This window comes from Fistularia commersonii, chromosome 23, assembly GCF_037954325.1.
Source record: "Fistularia commersonii isolate RoL2024-O1a breed Wild chromosome 23, RoL_Fcom_v1.0, whole genome shotgun sequence".
Lineage (NCBI taxonomy): Eukaryota > Metazoa > Chordata > Actinopteri > Syngnathiformes > Fistulariidae > Fistularia > Fistularia commersonii.
The window spans coordinates 3,653,558-3,672,148 of NC_141306.1; the positions used below are offsets into that span (position 1 = coordinate 3,653,558).

An 18,591-nucleotide genomic window follows, 5' to 3' on the forward strand; every position below is an offset into this window, starting at 1 on the left:
ACGGGGTCGGGGTGCGTCATTCTCGACATCAGTTACTTGAAAGGGGTTTCGAATTTGTTTTTATCTTCTTTTGTTCTCCGACTCAGGATCGTGAAAGGCTGTCACGAGCAATGGTACTCAAACGAGGCCATGTGTGAGTGGCTCCAGATTCAGAGCTGATTTTTTGTTTTACTTAACCCGAGTGGCGGGGGAAGGGGGGGGGATGCGGAAGGGTTTGAGTCGAATCATGTTTCAGCAGAAGCGCGCTGCCCGGGTATCCACGTCCGCAGATTTCAGCGCTATCCTAACGTGACTCTGCAGGTAGCGCCGGGTAATTTTCTGCCTGAAGCGAATTTTCTGCCTTGCCGTCGGCCGTGAAGTAACCCTCACGCGCTGAGAGCCAGGATTCAACGCAAGCGCCAGAGCCGTGACTTCCTCTTCTGTTTATCTCTTCTTCTTTTTTTTTTTTTTTTTTGTTCCCAGTCCAATTAGCGACCTGAAATGCTAGAAACGGCGCAGGGCAAATATCTTTTCGGACCCCCGCGCTACCCTATGCTCGGCGGTTTCGAAGCTTTGATGCTTCGACGAAAGACCAAATACTGCAGCGGGAAGCGAGGATAGTCTCCGCGCAGACAGATCTGGAGCCTCACCATGAAAAATTGCTCCCTTAAGTGGTGCAGTATGGACGCATACATCACACAGGCTCCATTTGTGCGTGCGATCACGAAAAAGCAGGAGTCTGTGTATTCATGGCCTTATGGATTTCACAATAATAATAATGGAAGTGCCTGCTTTCGTTTCACATTCAGAGGCGGTAGATGCGGTTCTAAGAACCGGGAGTCCCGGCTGCAGAGCGGAGGAAAAGGTACCGCAAACCAAGTGCACTCATTTGTTAGCTTTAACCGAATGCGCTTGGTGTTTTTCTTTCTTTCCCTGAAGTCCTGGAGCTACTAGTTCACACTCTCTTGCTAATGGAAGGGCGGCTGTTTGGACTGAACGGACGCCGAAAGCTCCTCTCGAATTCGCTCCGGAACGTAGAAGCATACTGGCGGCGCACATGAAAGGTTGTTTGCCTCTTTTGCACATGTGGCAAACTCAAGGCCCGCGGGCCAATAATGGCCCGCCATGTCATTGTATGTGGCCCGCGAGGAGGTTTCAAAAGGTCTGATTGGCTTGAAATTAATAAGTCAAATGTTGGTCGTAAGCCTCGATATGGCGTGTGAATGAAAGGGTGAACGGCTAAATGTCTCTATAAGATGTGAATGAGAGGGTGAATGGTTGGATGTCTGTAAATACTGCATGAATGAGAGGGTGAAGGGTAAGATGTCTCTTTTTTTGGGGGGCTTCATGCCGCCAAAACATTTGGCCTCGTCACATCGGACCAATGAAATTACCATGAAAATTCTTTGGATGTTCAATTCTGACACGGAAGATGGCGACTTTCATAGTTTTAGTGTGCAGGAGGAAGACGAAGATGGCGAACACCTGGGCATTTTGCGCCCTGTTTTACTTTTTTATCGGGCCTGCCAAATTATTTTCTTTGATTATCTTAATTTTAAATATTTTCAAATATTGAATTTAGAAACTCCCTTTTTTTCCTTTTGTTTAATTTTGTATGGAGGATTTCATACAAAATAATATCAGTACATTTATATGATCATTAATTGTTTTAAAGTTGAAATCAAATGCCAAAAAATGTAAATATTTAAATTGCAATTTTTATTTTCATCAGTGGTCCCCGACCCCCGGGCCGCGGACCCACACCGGTCCCTGGATCAATTGGTACCGGGCAGGACAAGAAATAATCAATTATTTCCGTTAGATTTATTATCTAACTCTGAAAGATCTTTATTTTGAAAAATCTTTTATTTTGAAAAATGACCGGAATCTCTCGGTTTCATCTCGGTCACTTGAGCGCCAAAAACGTAACCCACAGGCTAGCAACACGAGTGAAAAAAAAGACGTCAGAGGGAAAGTTTCTTTTTTGGAAGGGGAAAAGGTGGATCCACACAGTGGATTCACGTTTATTATTATAGTCGCACTATGTTGTTAAGCTACCAGCCTGCGGTGATAAAAAGTAGGGATTTACATGATACCGAGTTGGCCCGCACATAAAAATTTTAATAAGAAAATGCAAGCCAAAATAATTGCCAACCCCTGAGCTAGCCGGTGTTAGCGACTAGCGGCTAATATCAAGAATAGTCCAAAAACTAAGGTGGGTTTGGAGGAACGGATCGGACGCTGACGTCACCTCATCATGTCATCATACAAATATTTTTGTCGCAGGGACATTTCTTTTCGGGGAATCAGCACAGAAAACAATGCACAGAGTAGCAGTTACCGTCACACACACACACACACTCATACACACATTAATTCTTCTCACACCCGGCTGCCGCTGTGACAAAGAAAAAGCAGATGGACTCCGAACGCGTCGTCTCGCTGAGATCATGAATCAGCATTCTTTCCAGCTCAGAGCGGGCTCGCTCTAACCACCCAGGGCCCGACTGCCGGTCGAGGAATCTATTCTGAGCCCGGCGTTGGTGAGTCAAAGCCACAAGAGAGGCAGAGAAGAAAAGCTGCACGTCCGCTGCCCTCATGCGCTTCAATCGAGGGTCCGCCGAGCGAAAAAAAAAAGGCCCCTCGCCGTTTCTAATAGGCGGAAGAACGAAAGTATGAGCCCCGGCATACATGTCTTAACTCGCCCGCTCCGACTTCGGGCGAGCATTCGCGCACCTACGCACTCCCGAGGTGCTTCATTAAAAACAGGAGTCGACCCCGGGTCCGGCGAGGGGGGGAAACGGTTGGCAGCGATAATAAATCTATTTTAATGTCTGAAGCTGATGCTAAAGAAAACAGGGTTAAAAAAAAAAAAAAAAAAAAAAAAAAAGCACCAAAATACACATGCGGGAAGTTCGGCCAAGTCGAGTTTGAGACCCAGATGTTAAAGTATTCGCGTTGGCAGCAAAAATAATCCAGGATTATATTTTAATGAAGAATACAAACTAGGACAAATACACTGTTGATGCAGTGCATCCCATAGTATTATATTTTCAGGAGGCCGGACAAAGAGTCCCTTATGAAGACGGAGACTGTGAATGTTTTCTTATTACGTGGAGCTGCGTGGAAGGGGGTCGGGGGCGTCCGTTCATTTTTAATTATTATCTGGGATTATTTAAATGCCTTTCTTTTTAGGCAGACTGTTTTTTTACCGTGCACACACACACACACACACACACACACACACATATATATAAACACACACAGATGGCGAACACTCACGAGTCATCTGGTCCGTGCGTGGGCATCTGTCCTGTAAAGTTAGAGAAAAAAAAAAGGTTATAAATCATATCAAGATGTCATATTTTTTTTTTAAATACCTCAGCTGCTAAAAATGACCAACGTTGCCTCAGTTTTTCCATCATGATGTACATTTCTATATTTAAGGGGTTATTAATGACATCATCTATTGAAAAGGACTGGAAATTTTCAGGAGCAAAAAATACACACAAAAAAAAACAAAACAAAAAAAAAAAACGCTAATCTCAAGAAGGGAATATTCCTTTACAAAAAGAACACGCTCTCGGTGGAGGAGCGAGTAAGATGCTCATAGTGTTTTTGCGAACTTTGGGCGACTGTTTGAGTCTTGGACCTATGCCACATCGAAAGCTTTATATCCGTAAACGCAACCTTATGCGTTCATGTCCTTAGTAATGCTGCACGTTCGCGTGACAATGCATAGCCCAATGCGGCAAATGTTGCGGTACCACTAGCCAAAAGCGATAAGAAAATGAAAAACATAAACGACAAAAAAAAAAGAAAAAAATAATCGTTGCAGTACCACTTGTCGCCACATGGGGCGCTGTTGTGCAGCCAGCTGAAGTGCAACCGGCGAACGGAGCAGAAAGGGGAAACGTACATTTTCGTCGACAAAACGCGGGAGAAGAATTATCAAGACTACATTTTTTGTGCCGGGATGATGTTTAAAATCATAAAAAAAACCTTTTTTTTGCCACTTGACAATATTTAATCTGAATACGACAATTACACTTTATATTAGGCAATTATAATATTAAGTGCGGCAGTTAGGCGAAGGCGGATGGAGTCGTTTTTCAAAATAAGATCAGGAAGGTCGATCGACCAAATGATCCGGGGGTTGTGGAGCACTGATCTAGAGCAGTCATCTTTATCCAGAGCATTTATCTTGGACTCGTCCGAGAACCACCCACTCTCTCATTTCTACAGAGAAATACAACCGTTCAATTCATTCATTCAATTTAGACCAGACTTGGGCATTTTACGGGCCCGTTTGATTTTTGATTTTTTCTTTGAATATTTTTTATATATTTTAAGTATTTGAATTTGAAATCCTTATATTTTCCTTTTGCTTAATTCTGTACGGATGATTACATACAAAATAATGTCGGTACATTTAAATGACCGTTATTACAATATTTCAATATCTATATGGCAATTATCATTTTGTTCAATTCACATGATAACTATTTGGCCGGTGCATAAAAATTAAGTAAGAAATGTCAGCCAAAATAATTACCCACCCCTGATTGAGACTTTCTGCTGGAATCGAACCTTCTTGCCTTGAGGCAGAAGCGCTAAATGTTGCTCTACATTTTTTAACACCATAAACGCATGCATGCATGTATTTTGCCGTTTTTAAAGACATCTAAAGGGACGGACTCAAGGAATGTAACTTGAGCCCGATATTTACGTGCATTTCCACGTGTCGCCGACGCCCCCCTTTCTTCCCCTGCAAATAATCCCGCTTTGTTTTTCTGTTTGCAAAGAGGACGTCCTCTTGTTTCTCACAACACGCAAATAAATCACTCGCATCCCATGGAATGTGACCGACCGGCGGCATATTGTTTGGACTTTTACTTTTTATTGGTCCGAAGAGAGGAGGCTGCTGGGCGAGATAAGATTTTCAACCGCAAACATGCCTTTTCTCGCGCAAATTGAAAGCAAATTGTGGAGAAGTCGAGCCAGCGTTGAACGGCTGAATTCCTTCTTGCGTAGAAAACAGAGCTTGTAATGTATTTCTGTGTTTTTTTTTTTGTTTTTTTTTTCCTCCCCAAATGTCTGAGGATTTGATTTGCAGCCAATGATCCAATCTGGATTGTTCTGCACTTATAACTGCTCTCAAAAAAAAAAAAAAAAAAAAATGGTTAAAAATGGGAAATGAGCTCTTATCCCAGATGCAAACTTTCGATTTCTAAAAAAAAAATTTAAAACGCGTCAGTACGTGAGCAGTACGCCGGCTTACCCAGTTTGACATAAAGCACTCCGGTGGCAGAGATGACCTTGAGCGTGTTGGAGGCCACACACTGGTAGTAGCCGGTGTCCGTGGTGTCCAGATCCTGGATGCGCAGCTTGGACCCCGCCTCCGTTTTGCGGATGGTGATGCGTCCTTGCTCCTGCACGACGGGGGCGTCATTTTTCAGCCAGCGGATGGTGGGCCGGGGGTTGCCCGCCACTTTGCAGTGCAGCGTTGCGGTCTGGCCCTGGAAGTGAGTGATGTTGTTGACCGGCTCTTGGAACTCCAGATAATAACCTTGGGGCGGAGAAATACAAGAGATTAGCGAGGTTAATGGAGGGCCGATAACGTGACAGCGCCTGAACGCTGGAGTGAAAAGATTTTTACTTTTCAACCTTCTACTTTTACACAAAATCTATACAACAACCCCTATTTGTACACTAAATCATCACATGTAATCATATACCGTATTTTCACGACCATAAGTTGCACGGGGCTAAAAGGCGCAGTCTCAATTATGTGTGCCATTACAGTGTTTAACTCACACATAAGGCGCACCTGATTATAGGGCTCGGGTTTTATACACAATCCACGCCGCACTTCCCCCTTTAACGTTCTCATGGTGTCCTCTACTACAGGATTTCGTTTTAATCCGCCGGAAGTTGCTGCGCTACCGTAGTCCTGGTCCCGAGGGACCTCCTTGAAAATGCTCAATTTCATTTCGTGGCGACCGTCGAGATGTTTCTTTGAGCGATGATCCGCTGCCTTGTGTCCGCGGTAACTCAGCTACGTCTTCTTGACCTGTCGGAGCTCGTTTTCCGGCTTCCTCCGCTTGCGAACCAGCGATTCATTAATCTTAAATTCTCTCGCGGCTGCTCGATTTCCATGTTCCTCTGCGTAGCTGTTGGCCTGCAGTTTAAACTGAGCTTCATAAACGTGTTTCTTTGCCATTTTCAGGGTTGTTAAAACAACGATGTTCTACATAACTCACATACTCGTTCCTTTTTAGTCTTTCCTACCTGACGCTATCAGACTTTTTAATTCCTCTCCCTTCAGCCGCAGGGAATCTCAAAATCTTATACTTAAAAAAAAACAAAAAAAAACTCACCCACTTACTGTAAATTGTAATGATTTATTTGTATATATATTCATAACTGTGCAATATTTCATTTCATAACAGCTGCATGTGCAATATTTTTTCCTACTCTTGTGCACTCCTTATCTTTCACCTGGTACTTACGACACTTTTATTGCCTTTACTTGTTAATTAGACACTTTATAGTTTATTTGTATTTCTTATTCTCCCCTTTTTTTTACTGTTTATACAATTTTCTACTATTATTTATTATCGCTATGTTTTTCTTGTAACTCTAGCACGACAATTTCCTTTGGGATAAATAAAGTTGTTCTTACAAGCGTGTTCACTGTGGAATTGTGGGTGTTTTGCACACACATATGTGAGCAAAACAATGTTTTATATTTTGTTTCAATAGTTTTAACTGTCCAAAAGGGGCAAAAATAGAATTTTAATATGTTGTTTTTACTCTATGATATTCAAAACATGTTCATACATGTGTGTGTTTACGTTATCAATACATGCAAAAGCAGTCAGGGAAAAAAACTGCTGTGTTCAAGTTGGAAATAAAGAGTTTTTTCATTCTGTTACACAAAGGTGACTTAATTGTGTTTTATGGAAGTTCGGAACAAGTGTCCACATACAGGACTGTCTCAGAAAATTAGAATATTGTGATAAAGTTCTTTATCTTCTGTAATGCAATTACAAAAACAAAAATGTCATACATTCTGGATTCATTATAAATTAATTGAAATATTGCAAGCCTTTTATTATTTTAATATTGCTGATCATGGCTTACATCTTAAGAAAACTCAAAAATCCTATCTCAAAATATTAGAATATCATGAAAAGGTAATTTTTGTTTTTTTTTTAATTTAATTTTTTTTTTTTAAGATAAAGAACTTTATCATAATATTCTAATTTTCTGAGACAGTCCTGTATGCTGACATAATTTTTCTTGAAAAGTACATCATATCAAAAGATGATGCTTAGTTTTTCCTCCAATTCGGTTCCAATAAGCCCAAATCGCAAAAAGAAATAAAAAATGCATGTGAAAAAAACAGCTTGGGCCTTAGTGAAAATACGGTACATGTACTTGTAAATACACATGTATATACTTAACATATATTTTTATATTTATTTATTTATTTTTATATTTATTTATTTTAAATGCATTTATTTTTCTTTACTTTTCTTTTTATTTTATTTTTATTTTTCCTTTTTTTTTTTTTTTTTTTTTTCCTATTTGTATACTGAGTTCTATTCTGATTTTTTTCCCCCCACGACTCAACGAACCACAAGTATTCCGATTCTGAAAGTTATCTGAGGAAAAAGACGCCCCCGTCCATCGGATGAGCGTCCGCAGCTGGCCGGCCTCCTCGCCGGCCTCCTCGCCGGCGCCTCGGAGGGCTGTTCGCACGCATTTTGCAACCGATGAACAGGAAAAAGCAGGAGCTACAAATCACATAAACGCGGATAAATCTAAACATATTCTGAGTCTCGAGCCCGGTGCGAGATGATTTCAACAGCACTGGAGCTATCGCCCCGATGAAAGATTATTTAAAAATAAAAATGACATGTTTGGGTTGAATATTGTAAATAATTCCTATTTTTAATAATGTTGTAGTCTAACTGTCAGGAGTCTGAGAGGCACTCTGGGTGGTCTCCTGGAAAAGGAGCACTGGTTTCACTTCAACTTTGTATAAACGCGAACAAAAACCGAAACACAGTGGAAGCGACCAGCCGGCGCAGAAAGATTCACATTTTCGGACTTTTTGGACTTCATAAATAGCAGAAAAAAAAACGAAGTTATATGTAAGAGGCTCGATCGAGATTATTCCTCGGCCGTCTCGAGCAGGATCCGCCAGCAGCTCTGATCAGAGGGCGTTGGAGGATGTTTACACTGCGGTCCCCCTTCCTCCGTAGACATGACTGTATAAGGTAATGAAGACAAAGTCGGGGCACGGAGGCAGTGGTAAACCTGCACTCTTGCAGGTTCCCCTCGGCCCGGAGTACCATCTGCAGGTTTGAGCGGCGGCCAGACCCTGAAGCAGATTAGGCAATGGAAAAAAAAAAAAAGAAATCAGAGATGCCGGTTCGGCCCTGTTTTCCGGCTGCGTCAGAACCCTGAGCCTCTGCGTGACACGGCTGTTCATCGGAGCACCTTCAGTTTTCTCTCCCGGGCATGCAGAGGTGGGGTGCGTCCGGCTCCGCCCCCAATCTTTCCCCTCCGGCGGCAGTTATGCAATCGGCAAACTTGGGTGAAAACACGAAAAATGCGGATCCTTTAGTTTTCTTTCAGGTGCGGTGAATACTAAGTGCTGCCACCCGCTGGTACGGAGTGGTACTGCCTTTGCAGAGCAAACCGGTCCTGACGGATAAATCCCAGAACCTCCAGCGGGCTGGTGATTCTTATTTGCGTTCATGTTGCGGGTGCGCAAACAGATACGTCCGTTCGAAAACGCCATCAAATGTCATACTTCCCATATTATGTCAGCATGGTTTTGAAGCAGGTCGGTGCAGCGGTTAGCACTTTGGCCTCCGGTTCTGTTCCGACAAGGCGACCTTCCCATGTGGCGTTTGCTCGCCCTCCGGTTTCCACCCGCGGTCCAAAAATGTGAGGCTGGTTGCTTGGAAAAAATTGGGAAAATTCCCCCGAACCCTGCCTCTCTGTAAGGCACACATCGGGTACCCTATGGAGTAGGGTACGCAAAGAGTAACCCCCTCGGTACACCCTATGGTTCCGGCATCCCTGGTGACCCTGACTGCAGGATAAGCGGTAGAAAACGGATGGTTGGATGGTTTTGAAGCGGTTAGCGCTTCGTCCTCGCAGCGCGACGCCCTCTGGTTCCTTTCCGACAAGAGGTCTTTTCTGGGTGGAGTTTGCATGTTCTCCCCGTGTCTGCCTTGGTTTCCTCTGGGTTCTACGGTTTCCTCCCGCAGTCGAAAAAACATGCAGCAGGATAATTGGAAGAAAATTGCCCCGAATGAGTGAGTGAATGATTGTCTGTCTGTATATGTGGCCCTGTGATCGCCCGGCGACCGGTCCAGGGCGTAACCCGCCTCTCGCCCGATGACAGCTGGGAGTGCAGGACAAACGGCAGACGATGGACGGATGGTTTTGAAGCGATCGACCCGATACAGGGCGGTGCAAAGTTTAGCGTTGACATCCAGGTGACCGTGGATTCGTGTCCCTGGTTCTACCTACTCCATGTTGTCGTAGTCTTCTTCTGTGCCCCTTTCACTGGTCGCTTTTGAGCATACCACCGCTCTACTACTTCTGGTCTTGCTGTGTTTGGCTATGCATCGGCTAGCGACCGAATTCCGCCAGAAACAACCGTTTCGCGGGCAGAAGGTCCCGTATGAGCATTTCCCGTGGGGCATAAAAGACCCTTTAGTGCAAGGACGTTGATAGCCTCGCTTCTGCAAGGGTCACACGACAAAGCTGCAGAATGTCACAAACACCTATCGCCTTTTCAAGCGCAAATCGAAAGCAAAATGAGGAGAAGTCAAGCCAGTGTCGGACGACGACCGAAAAACATTCAAGTCACGTGGAGTCATCCACCAGTCTACAGCGACCCGTTGTCCCCTCGTCAGTGTCTTATAATCCCCGGGAAGAGTCCCACGGCTTCTCTGCGGCTCACGAGCCTCAGTACTCGTTCGGGGGAGAAGTCTCAAATATCAAGGCCGAAGTGCTCGCCTGATTAGTCCAATCCCCAAGAGATAGGGTTAATGAAAAGCAGCTTTCCTTAATGCCGCCTCTCCCGCGGGCTCACAGGATCCCGGGCCGCCCGGACCACCGCGGACACGACTCAGGAAACGCGGTGAGTGACAGCCAGAGCGGTCGTGTCGGAGCAGCTCGGCGGCCGAGACGGACCTTAATCGCATGTGACACATGGAGACATTTCATATCTACAGTGAGGCAGGGGTGCGGGAATGGGGGGGCTTTCGGGGGAAAACTTGGTCTTCTACCACCTCGACTGCAGGATAAGATTCTGGTTGTTTCTCATTTCGGTCCGACTACCGCGCCGGACCGAAGGGTCTCTTGATTTATCACCCGCCGCGTGTCACTCGGACTTAACGGCAGCAGTTACGCTTGATCCCCCCCCCCCCCCCCCCCAAAAAAAGGCAACAGTGCAACCATTTAGGCTCTTTATCCAAACAGCCCCTCCCGGCCGCCCTCAGATGTCAGTCTCATGAACATTCGGCCGGATTTAAAATCTGCTGACACCGAGCTCCGACGCTGGACCCGAGGCCAAGGAAATATCAACATCAGAATGCATCAGAATGTTCCACTGCGGCGATGTTAACGTTCTGACTTTTGGACGATGCCGTATTTTGGTTTGTTAACAACATTTTTGGGTCCGCCCGACGTCGTCGTCGGAGGAAAGTTCCAAAGCCGGGTCCAACTCCCGCCGCAGGATGTGGAGCTCGCTGCCCGCTTCGCCGCGGCCCCTGCGGAGTCATGACTGAGCCGCCCCCTCGGTAGGCTACGGCCGATGGAGATGCGGCAATGCGGCAATGCGGGTTTTTAATGACACGCTAATTTACAAATGTAGTTTTCAATATATCATTTCATCTTTGATTGGTTAAATTCTTGCACGCGCTTGCACACCGATGGCGACGACGCCTCCATTCAAGGCGCTAGCCAGGCCGCAATTCGGGGTTCATGGTTCCCCTACGGGACTTTGCAGACAAGGAATCGGAACCTTCCTACCGGTCGATCCACATTAAAAGTTGCAGAAAAAGGGCAACGTTGAGATGCTTCGAATCCTGATAATCAAGAGTCACTGCGGGGAGGTTGTGTCGGGGATCCTTTGCGCGGAGCTCAAACAAACGGCCCTGAGCTTGACTAGCAATGCTGTACATCCACGCTTCTCACGGTAATCTCTTCCACATTGAGTCCACGGACTGAAATACAAACAGCGACCAACTTCACCGCGCTTTACTCAGAAGTTAAATCAGCGACAGATTTTCGAGCGCGCGTCGAACACTACCGCTGAAGTGAATCATTTCAAACAAATCCCTTCTGGGTTTTCCCTCCTGTCTCAAAAAACAAAGTTTTTAATATCGTCGAAAAGTGTTACCAATGTGAGAGCGCCTCGCCGCGCACCCTGTCGTTCCCTGACCCGTTGTTTTAAGAGAAACCCTGCCGTAACAGCGCAGAAACGTCCCGTTGAATTATCCCATGGTTGCTGCTCGGCGGCAGACCGAACCACAGGCGTATCCGAATCCAGCGGGCGCCTGTTTTAGTCATTAATGAGTGTCGCATCCCAGCTGACTGCGCCGTGCTCACATTAGCAGGCATCGGACTTTTCAACCGAGGGGGGATTCAAATAAAGGAAACAGCCAGGATTGGGTAGAGCGGATTCATGACGTCCGGTTCCCTGAGTTTTGACAGCAACGTCAACATCAATGAGACCAATTATCATCATTGAAAAGGACAAAGTTGGTCGAGTTGACTTAATGTTACCAAACCCCCGTCTGGTGGAATTGAATGTGCTACTTGCGCCCTCTTGGACCGGCCCTCGGCAGGCGACCGGGGCGGTATGCTTACGGTCAACGGGAAATTCTTTGGTTGTCGGACTGATGACAGTGGAGGCTGTTCCTGCAAGCGCCGCCGCTTGTTCTCTGTCCATGGTGTGCCGCGCAACGTCTGTCTATCTGGGCGACGAATCCCCGGCCATATGTAGCCCATAATGTTTGTCTTACGGGTCTCGTCCGGTTTTTCCACGGCACATCTGTTCCGGGATTTCCCTTTTCAAAAACAAAACGGGATTCTTTCTCTAAACCCGAGCGAGACACTCCGAGGCAACGCTCGGATCACGCCGGCCGTCTTCAGACATGCGTGTCAACCGCGACGAGATGTGACCTGCGCGGGCCTGCAACGTGCGTGGCGGACATGTAGCTCAGATGTCAGCGTGTTAAGAATGTAAATAAACAAGATGGTACGCAAACGTTTTGACTCGACTGGAAGAAATCAGATCAGATGCGAGGACGTCGGTCATGACATTCAGGTTCCTACCCTCGGCTGTGGGCGCGGCTCCGCTCTGGGCTTCGGCCAGACCGTCTGCATCCGCCGACGGACCTGGATCACCTGCGAGGGAGTCGGGAAGAAGGAGTTACAACTCAGTAGTACGAGTCCAGGGCACTACAGGTGGACAGCAGGACGTTTGAGTGTGTAACCTGTGAGTAAAATCAGTCGCGACTCTTTTTCGGATCCATCATTTCTGCGGCATTTGCAGGATGAACCCCTGCATTACCGTATTTTCACGACTGAAGTCTAAGATTTTCTTCAACATGTGTATGCAACACTTGTATGCTTGTGTGTGTGTTGTTGTTGTAAGGCGGACGTAGTAGAGAACACCATGAGAACGTTAAAGGGGGAACCGTGGGCGTGGATTGTATATAAAACCCGCGCCTTATAATCAGGTGCGCCTTATGTATGTATGAAATACATAGCTGAGACTGCGCCTTTTAGTGCGGTGTGCCTTATGGTCGTGAAAATACGATACTTTGCATTGTTTTGTGCATCAAAAGGACATGTGGAACAGCGGAATGTGGACACAAATAAGAACAAGAACAACTTTATTTATCCCGAAGGAAATTGTTGTGCCAGAGTTTCAAGTAAAACATAACAATAATAAATAATAGTAGGAAATTGTATAAACAGTAAAAAAAAGGGGGGGAGAACAAGAAATACAAATAAAACTATGAAGTGTCGAGGCAAGGCTATAAAGTGTTTTAAGGTCTTAAGTACAAAGATTTTGAAACATCTGTAGAATTCTACTGGAGACAAAGCATACAACTTGGTGCCGTGAGTAGTGCCGGACATGTGTGAGAGCTGTAACGTTGACAGAGGAGTTCAAGGTGAAGGCGGGACAGCATCGGGGTTCAGTTGCTATGGTGATGGACAGGCTGCCAGACGGGGTTAGACGGGGATCCCCGTGGAATACAATGTTTGCAGATGACACTGTGATATGTAGTGACATCGGGGAGCAAGTAGAGGAGGTGGACGTATGCTCCGGAAAGGACAGGAAGGAAGGTTAGTCGCAGCATGACTGAACAAAGCGGAAACAAGAGACTTCAGGGGGCGGAGATAAAGAAGGTCAACAGTTTGGGTCGACGGTCCGGAGCAACAAAGAGGGCGAGGAGAAGTTTGTAAGCAGGTTGGAACGGGTGCAGAAAAATGTCAGGTGTGATAAAGGAGAAGCTCAGGTTCCCTTTGGAAGACATGAGGATGGATCAATGAGTCCATCGGAGGGACGGCGCATGGAGACCGAGGTGGTTTGGACTTGGACGGAGGAAGGGTTGTTAGTCGGTATGAGCGAAAAGGAGAAGACGGAGGCGGGTGATTGGCCGTGGCGACCCCTGGAGGGAGCAGCCCAAAGGAAAAGATGAAGAAGAGGACGACGTCGCATGAAACCATCTCTTTATTTAAAGTATCGACACTTAAATTGTTTGGAGGGAAACGATATCTTACTGAGAAAGAGAGAGAGATGTGCGGAACCACATTCACTCTCACCGACCGGCCGCAGCATCACTACGAATTAACGTCATTCTGGTGTTTTTCCCAAAACATGTGGTCTTCATGGTTTTTGTTACCGAGAACTTGCGGCTAAAGTTACACTCCGCTGGATATCATTGCGTTCTTGGATCATTTGTTTGTTTTTCCTCCCCCCCCCCCCCTAAACAAAGGCATCCAAGTAAAGACGATACAACTATCTTCCAGTTCAGGACATTTAACGTTCGGATTCTCGGGAGACACTTGACAAAGAACGGTTCGCTAGAATCCAGCTGGGAAAGGAAAAGGAAAAGCCCCGGAGAGCCCATTGGACGTTGGGTTTTGTGATAACGGACCGCCGTCTCTGGACGTCCGGTCTTTATGACGGCGCCGTGACAATCTACCGGGAAGTCCGGGAGTCGACGAGGGGAACAGACTTTTTGTTGTCTTTTTTTTTTTTCTCGCTCCGATACACAATAGACACTTTTTGTTTTTCATGAGGAACATGTGTAATGGATACCGAGGGCTGCTCTGTGTGATTGGCCCTGGCTCTCCCCGGGAGCTAATCAGGAACAGGCGCGCGTGCGTGGACGCAACCTACGGTCGGGGTTATTAGATCGACTCGACTTGGCTCCCGTCTTCCCGCTGATACAGACCATGTGCTTGACAGATGTACTTTGTGGAGGAAATTGTAGGTGCTGAGGACTTTTGTGAGCAAAACCGCGCGGGCGTTGCGCTCGCTGGTCGCCCGGAGGTTAACGCCGCCGTGGAGTCAACAGTCCCTTTTCACAGGTCCGAGAACCTTTTCGGGAAACGGGAAACGACGTTTCCTCGTGCATTTGAGCGGCAAAGGGATTCGCAACTTCTGTGAGCTTGAAGCGTGTTAGCTTCTCCTCAAAAGCAGGACCTGAGTTGTCGGATACTTCTTGCGGACCGCTGAGCGACATTGTTAAAAAACAATGTCCGACAAAACGGAAAGAAGCGCCGAGAAATGGACCGACGAAAGGGTCCGAGCTGTTCGGAGGGTCTACGCGGAGGAACATCGACGCTTTGGCTAAATAAGTTAGCATGTCAAGCTGTAACGGCTTCAGCCTCCATGTCGTACAAGTCGTCTTCCTCTTCTTTGCTGTGGTTTGCTTTTGAGTGCGCTTGCGTCACATCGGTCCCTACCGAGGTCCCTTTACCGCCTGTGGGAGTGCAAAACTAAGAAAAGGAGGCTCCTTCCCGGAACCAAATTCGAGCTGGACGCTTGTTCGGACTTTCCTGTCCGAAAGCGTCCGAACCCACCTCAGTGTGAGAAGGAAGGAGTATTAACGTATCTTTCCGTGCCGCGCTAGGAGAGGCACATCTGCCCCACGCGGCGGAGATGACGGCGAAACAAGACTTGAGGTTTTCCAGCGTCAATACAGGCTCTTTGTTCCATCTTCTCCTTGATCTCGCCCGGTCCGCTGCTCCCATCTGTTCCAGATCTACAGGCCGAGTCAACAACTAAACACCGAGGGGAAACGAAAAAGGGGGAAGACCCGGAACGCCGGGAACAGACGCCGCGGAAGCAGGAGGCGGCGGAGTCCAGGTAGACTAAGAGGGAACTCTGAAGGTGTCGCGTTTCGCTCTCCGAAGACCGTCTCCGTGGCCCCGGAGGCTTTTGTTTCCAGCAACTCTCGCTTTTAGATCAACACCTTCTGCTTGACAGACAACCTGAATGTGAAAACGCTAAGTCGCTGTTGTCACGCTGCAAAACTCCTAAATCAATAAACGTGCCGAGTTGAAAAAGATCCGGTCTTTTAATTTTATTTATTTTTACCCAAATGACTAATAACTAAACTCTGGGGGGAGGGTTCTCCAGGTTGGTTCTGGCCCGACGCCCGTCCAGCTCAACCGCGCGCTACTGTAACCTCCCATTTCACGCGGCCGGCGAGCGCGTCCGAATCGGCGATACGGCCGCCTCTTCCACGCATCTGCGCCGCCGGGAAAGCGGGGACGGGGCTCCGGGATGCTTTTCCATCCGGGGGTGAATATGAGCGCCGCTGCTGCATTCCTGCAGCCCGCCGCCTCGGCCATGAAAGGGCCCTTTGAGAGCGGAGAGGCCAGGCCACAGGTCCATCTATTGGGGTTTTGACTGAGGGCCTTCTGGCACACTTCAACACTTTCCCTCCCCATGTTTAAGCCGTTCGTGTGTGTGTGTGTGTGTGTGTGTGTGTGTGTGCATCTCCACCCTCTAACCTTTGTCTCCGTTCCTCCCCATCCTCCACTCGGCTAATTTGTGTGGCACCCGGGACTATTTTGACAATCGGATCGGTATTGTTGGATGTGGAGACACCCCCCCCCCGACATTTTTGTTTTGTGTGTATATTGTTTTGATTTCAGATGGCGCTCACCCACACTATGCAGGAAATGTTTGAATTGACGCTGTTGTAGTTCTTACTTTGACCGAGGGTGGCGGTAGTGACACAACAGCGGGTGGTTGACTGCTCAAGTCAGGCTTCCAGCAGTCGATTGTCGACTAAACGTATTGACTTGTGTATTCCAGGTGGGTTGAGCGTTCAGGTAGTTGTATATGTAGCATCAGTGTGGGAGTTTATGGGTTTAAGGAGACGTTATGGGTGTTGGAACCAATTTTGTTGTGTGTTTTACGTTACTAGAGTAATCGCTAACCGCTAATCGCTAAAGCTACCGTTAGCTCTTGGCGACGTTGACTGCTGAAGCCTCGCGCTCAAACAGCGGTTGACGGCGTCAGGCTTCCAGCAGTCGATCGCTACTCTGACTAAAACGTATTGACTTGTGTATTCCAGGAATAAATCACATGTGACACACTATTTCCTGCCTCCTGTGTGTAACATTTGTTTCCTGACAGCGCCTTCTTCTCGCTGCGGCGGTTTTTAAGGTGTTTTTTTTTTTTTTTGGTCCCGAGACAGATATGATGGCGGTGACCTCAGCGGACGGGACGGCGGCAGGGAACCGCAGGGGCGAGGAAAGCATGACTGGGAGCGAAATAAACCGCCGCTCCTCTCCAGGAAAGAGTTGCACTGTGTTTTCGAAGCAACAAGCGAGGCGGATCCCGTTGAGCTCCGTCTCTCGTGTTGTTGTTGTTGATAAATTCCGAGTGATTATTTGCAGCTAGAGATTTTGCAACAATAGCTTTTATCATTTTAATATAACGACAGCGCGTCAGTTTGGATTTTCACGGCGTCCGTCCTCTGGGGGACGTGGCACGTATGACGAAATTGTATTTTTTGCGAGGACCGGATAAATAAGGACACGGTTATTTTTATGGGACATTAAAATCACATTTGCGGTTGAAAAAATAAATATCCTCTGATATTTCGCTCCCAACCTAAAATGGATTTTATCCCGAGGGGAATTGCAATAAATGATTAACCTGACATTGGGCGATGACTTGGGAGGAGCAGGAAATTGCATCATGAGAAACAACTGATGTTTGAAAACTAGCGTGAATGAAAGTGAACTTTTCAGTCATTCACTCATTATCTATAACATCTAACGTGCACTGCGGGTCGCGGAGGTGCAAGAGGCGGGTTCACCTCGGATTGACTGTTCGTTCGGAGATGCACAAAAATTCAGCTTCTCATTTAAAGGTCACGGAGACATACGATTCATTCATTCGTTCACACGTCACATGGAGACTGTACAACCGTTCACCCTCTCAGTTACGTGACGATAAATCTGTCATCACACACACAGGAATTCACCATTTCATTCAAAAGTCACCCAGCGTTCGCTCGCTCATTCACACGTCTGCATTCACCCTGTCATTCATATGTCATATAGAGACATCAGCCATTCACTCACTCATTCACACATTAAATAGAGACATGCATTTCCTCACTCATTCATGTCATATAGATACAGAAAACCATTCACTTTGTCGCTACATCATGTAAACATACATCCATTCACCCTCTCATACAGACATGGTGCCATTCACCCTTTCATTCACGTGTCATTCACATGCCGTTCACGTGCTATTCACTCACTCATTCACACGTCAAATAGAGACATGCATTTCCTCACTCATTCATGTCGTATCGATTCATAAAACCATTCACTCTGTCGCTACATCATGTAAACATTCATCCATTCACCCTCTCATACAGACATGGTGCCATTCAACCTTTCATTCACGTGTCAAAAAGAAACATACAACCGTTCAGGCGTCCACAGAGACATACATTCACCCTCTCACTTCACTCGTATTCTCACATTTGGGAAATTGGGAGCCTCCAGCGGAGCTGATGAATGCTTTTTGGGATTATGGGAAACAAAAAGGTCTGCGGTAAGAATCGAACCGGGGGCCTTCCGGGCTTAAGCGCCGACCGCTTTTCGGTCACTTTGTATTTCGTGCTTCCGCAACCCAAGACGTCTGGACCCTGGACGGCCGGAGTCCCACGCAGATCTACGGTTACACGTCCTTTATGAAGCCTCCACAACAGTAGCCTGTGTCGCCCAAGACTGCGCCCTTTCATTCGGCGCGGCGTTTCAAACCCCCGCGCTCCTCCCGCCGCGCTAAAAGCATCGGCACAACCGACCGCATTCTATCTGTTAATCTGGCACTTGACCTGCCGCCGTTTAGACTTTGTATACCTTTCTGTGCGGAGGGGTGGAGAATGAGGGGGGGCACATTATCTCCCCTGTCTAAATAAATCAAACCCTAGTCGAGCGCGACTCCGGCCGAGGCCACACTGTGTCTCTGTGTCTGCGTCGCCTCTCGGCTCTCCATCCTTCTCGGTTGGGCGGCCCGGG

General features: G+C 46.9%; 1 protein-coding gene across 1 annotated transcript in view; it reads right to left on the minus strand.

Moving 5' to 3' along the window:
• Positions 1-18,591, minus strand: part of ror2 (receptor tyrosine kinase-like orphan receptor 2) — a 68,412-nt gene that overhangs the window by 20,168 nt on the left and 29,653 nt on the right. Inside the window, exons 2-4 of the mRNA XM_086170685.1 lie at positions 12,352-12,423; positions 5,261-5,548; positions 3,262-3,292 (exon numbers count right to left, since the gene is read on the minus strand). Of these exons, the coding sequence (XP_086026811.1) occupies positions 3,262-3,292; positions 5,261-5,548; positions 12,352-12,423 (391 nt within the window). The remainder of the gene's footprint in view (positions 1-3,261; positions 3,293-5,260; positions 5,549-12,351; positions 12,424-18,591) is intronic.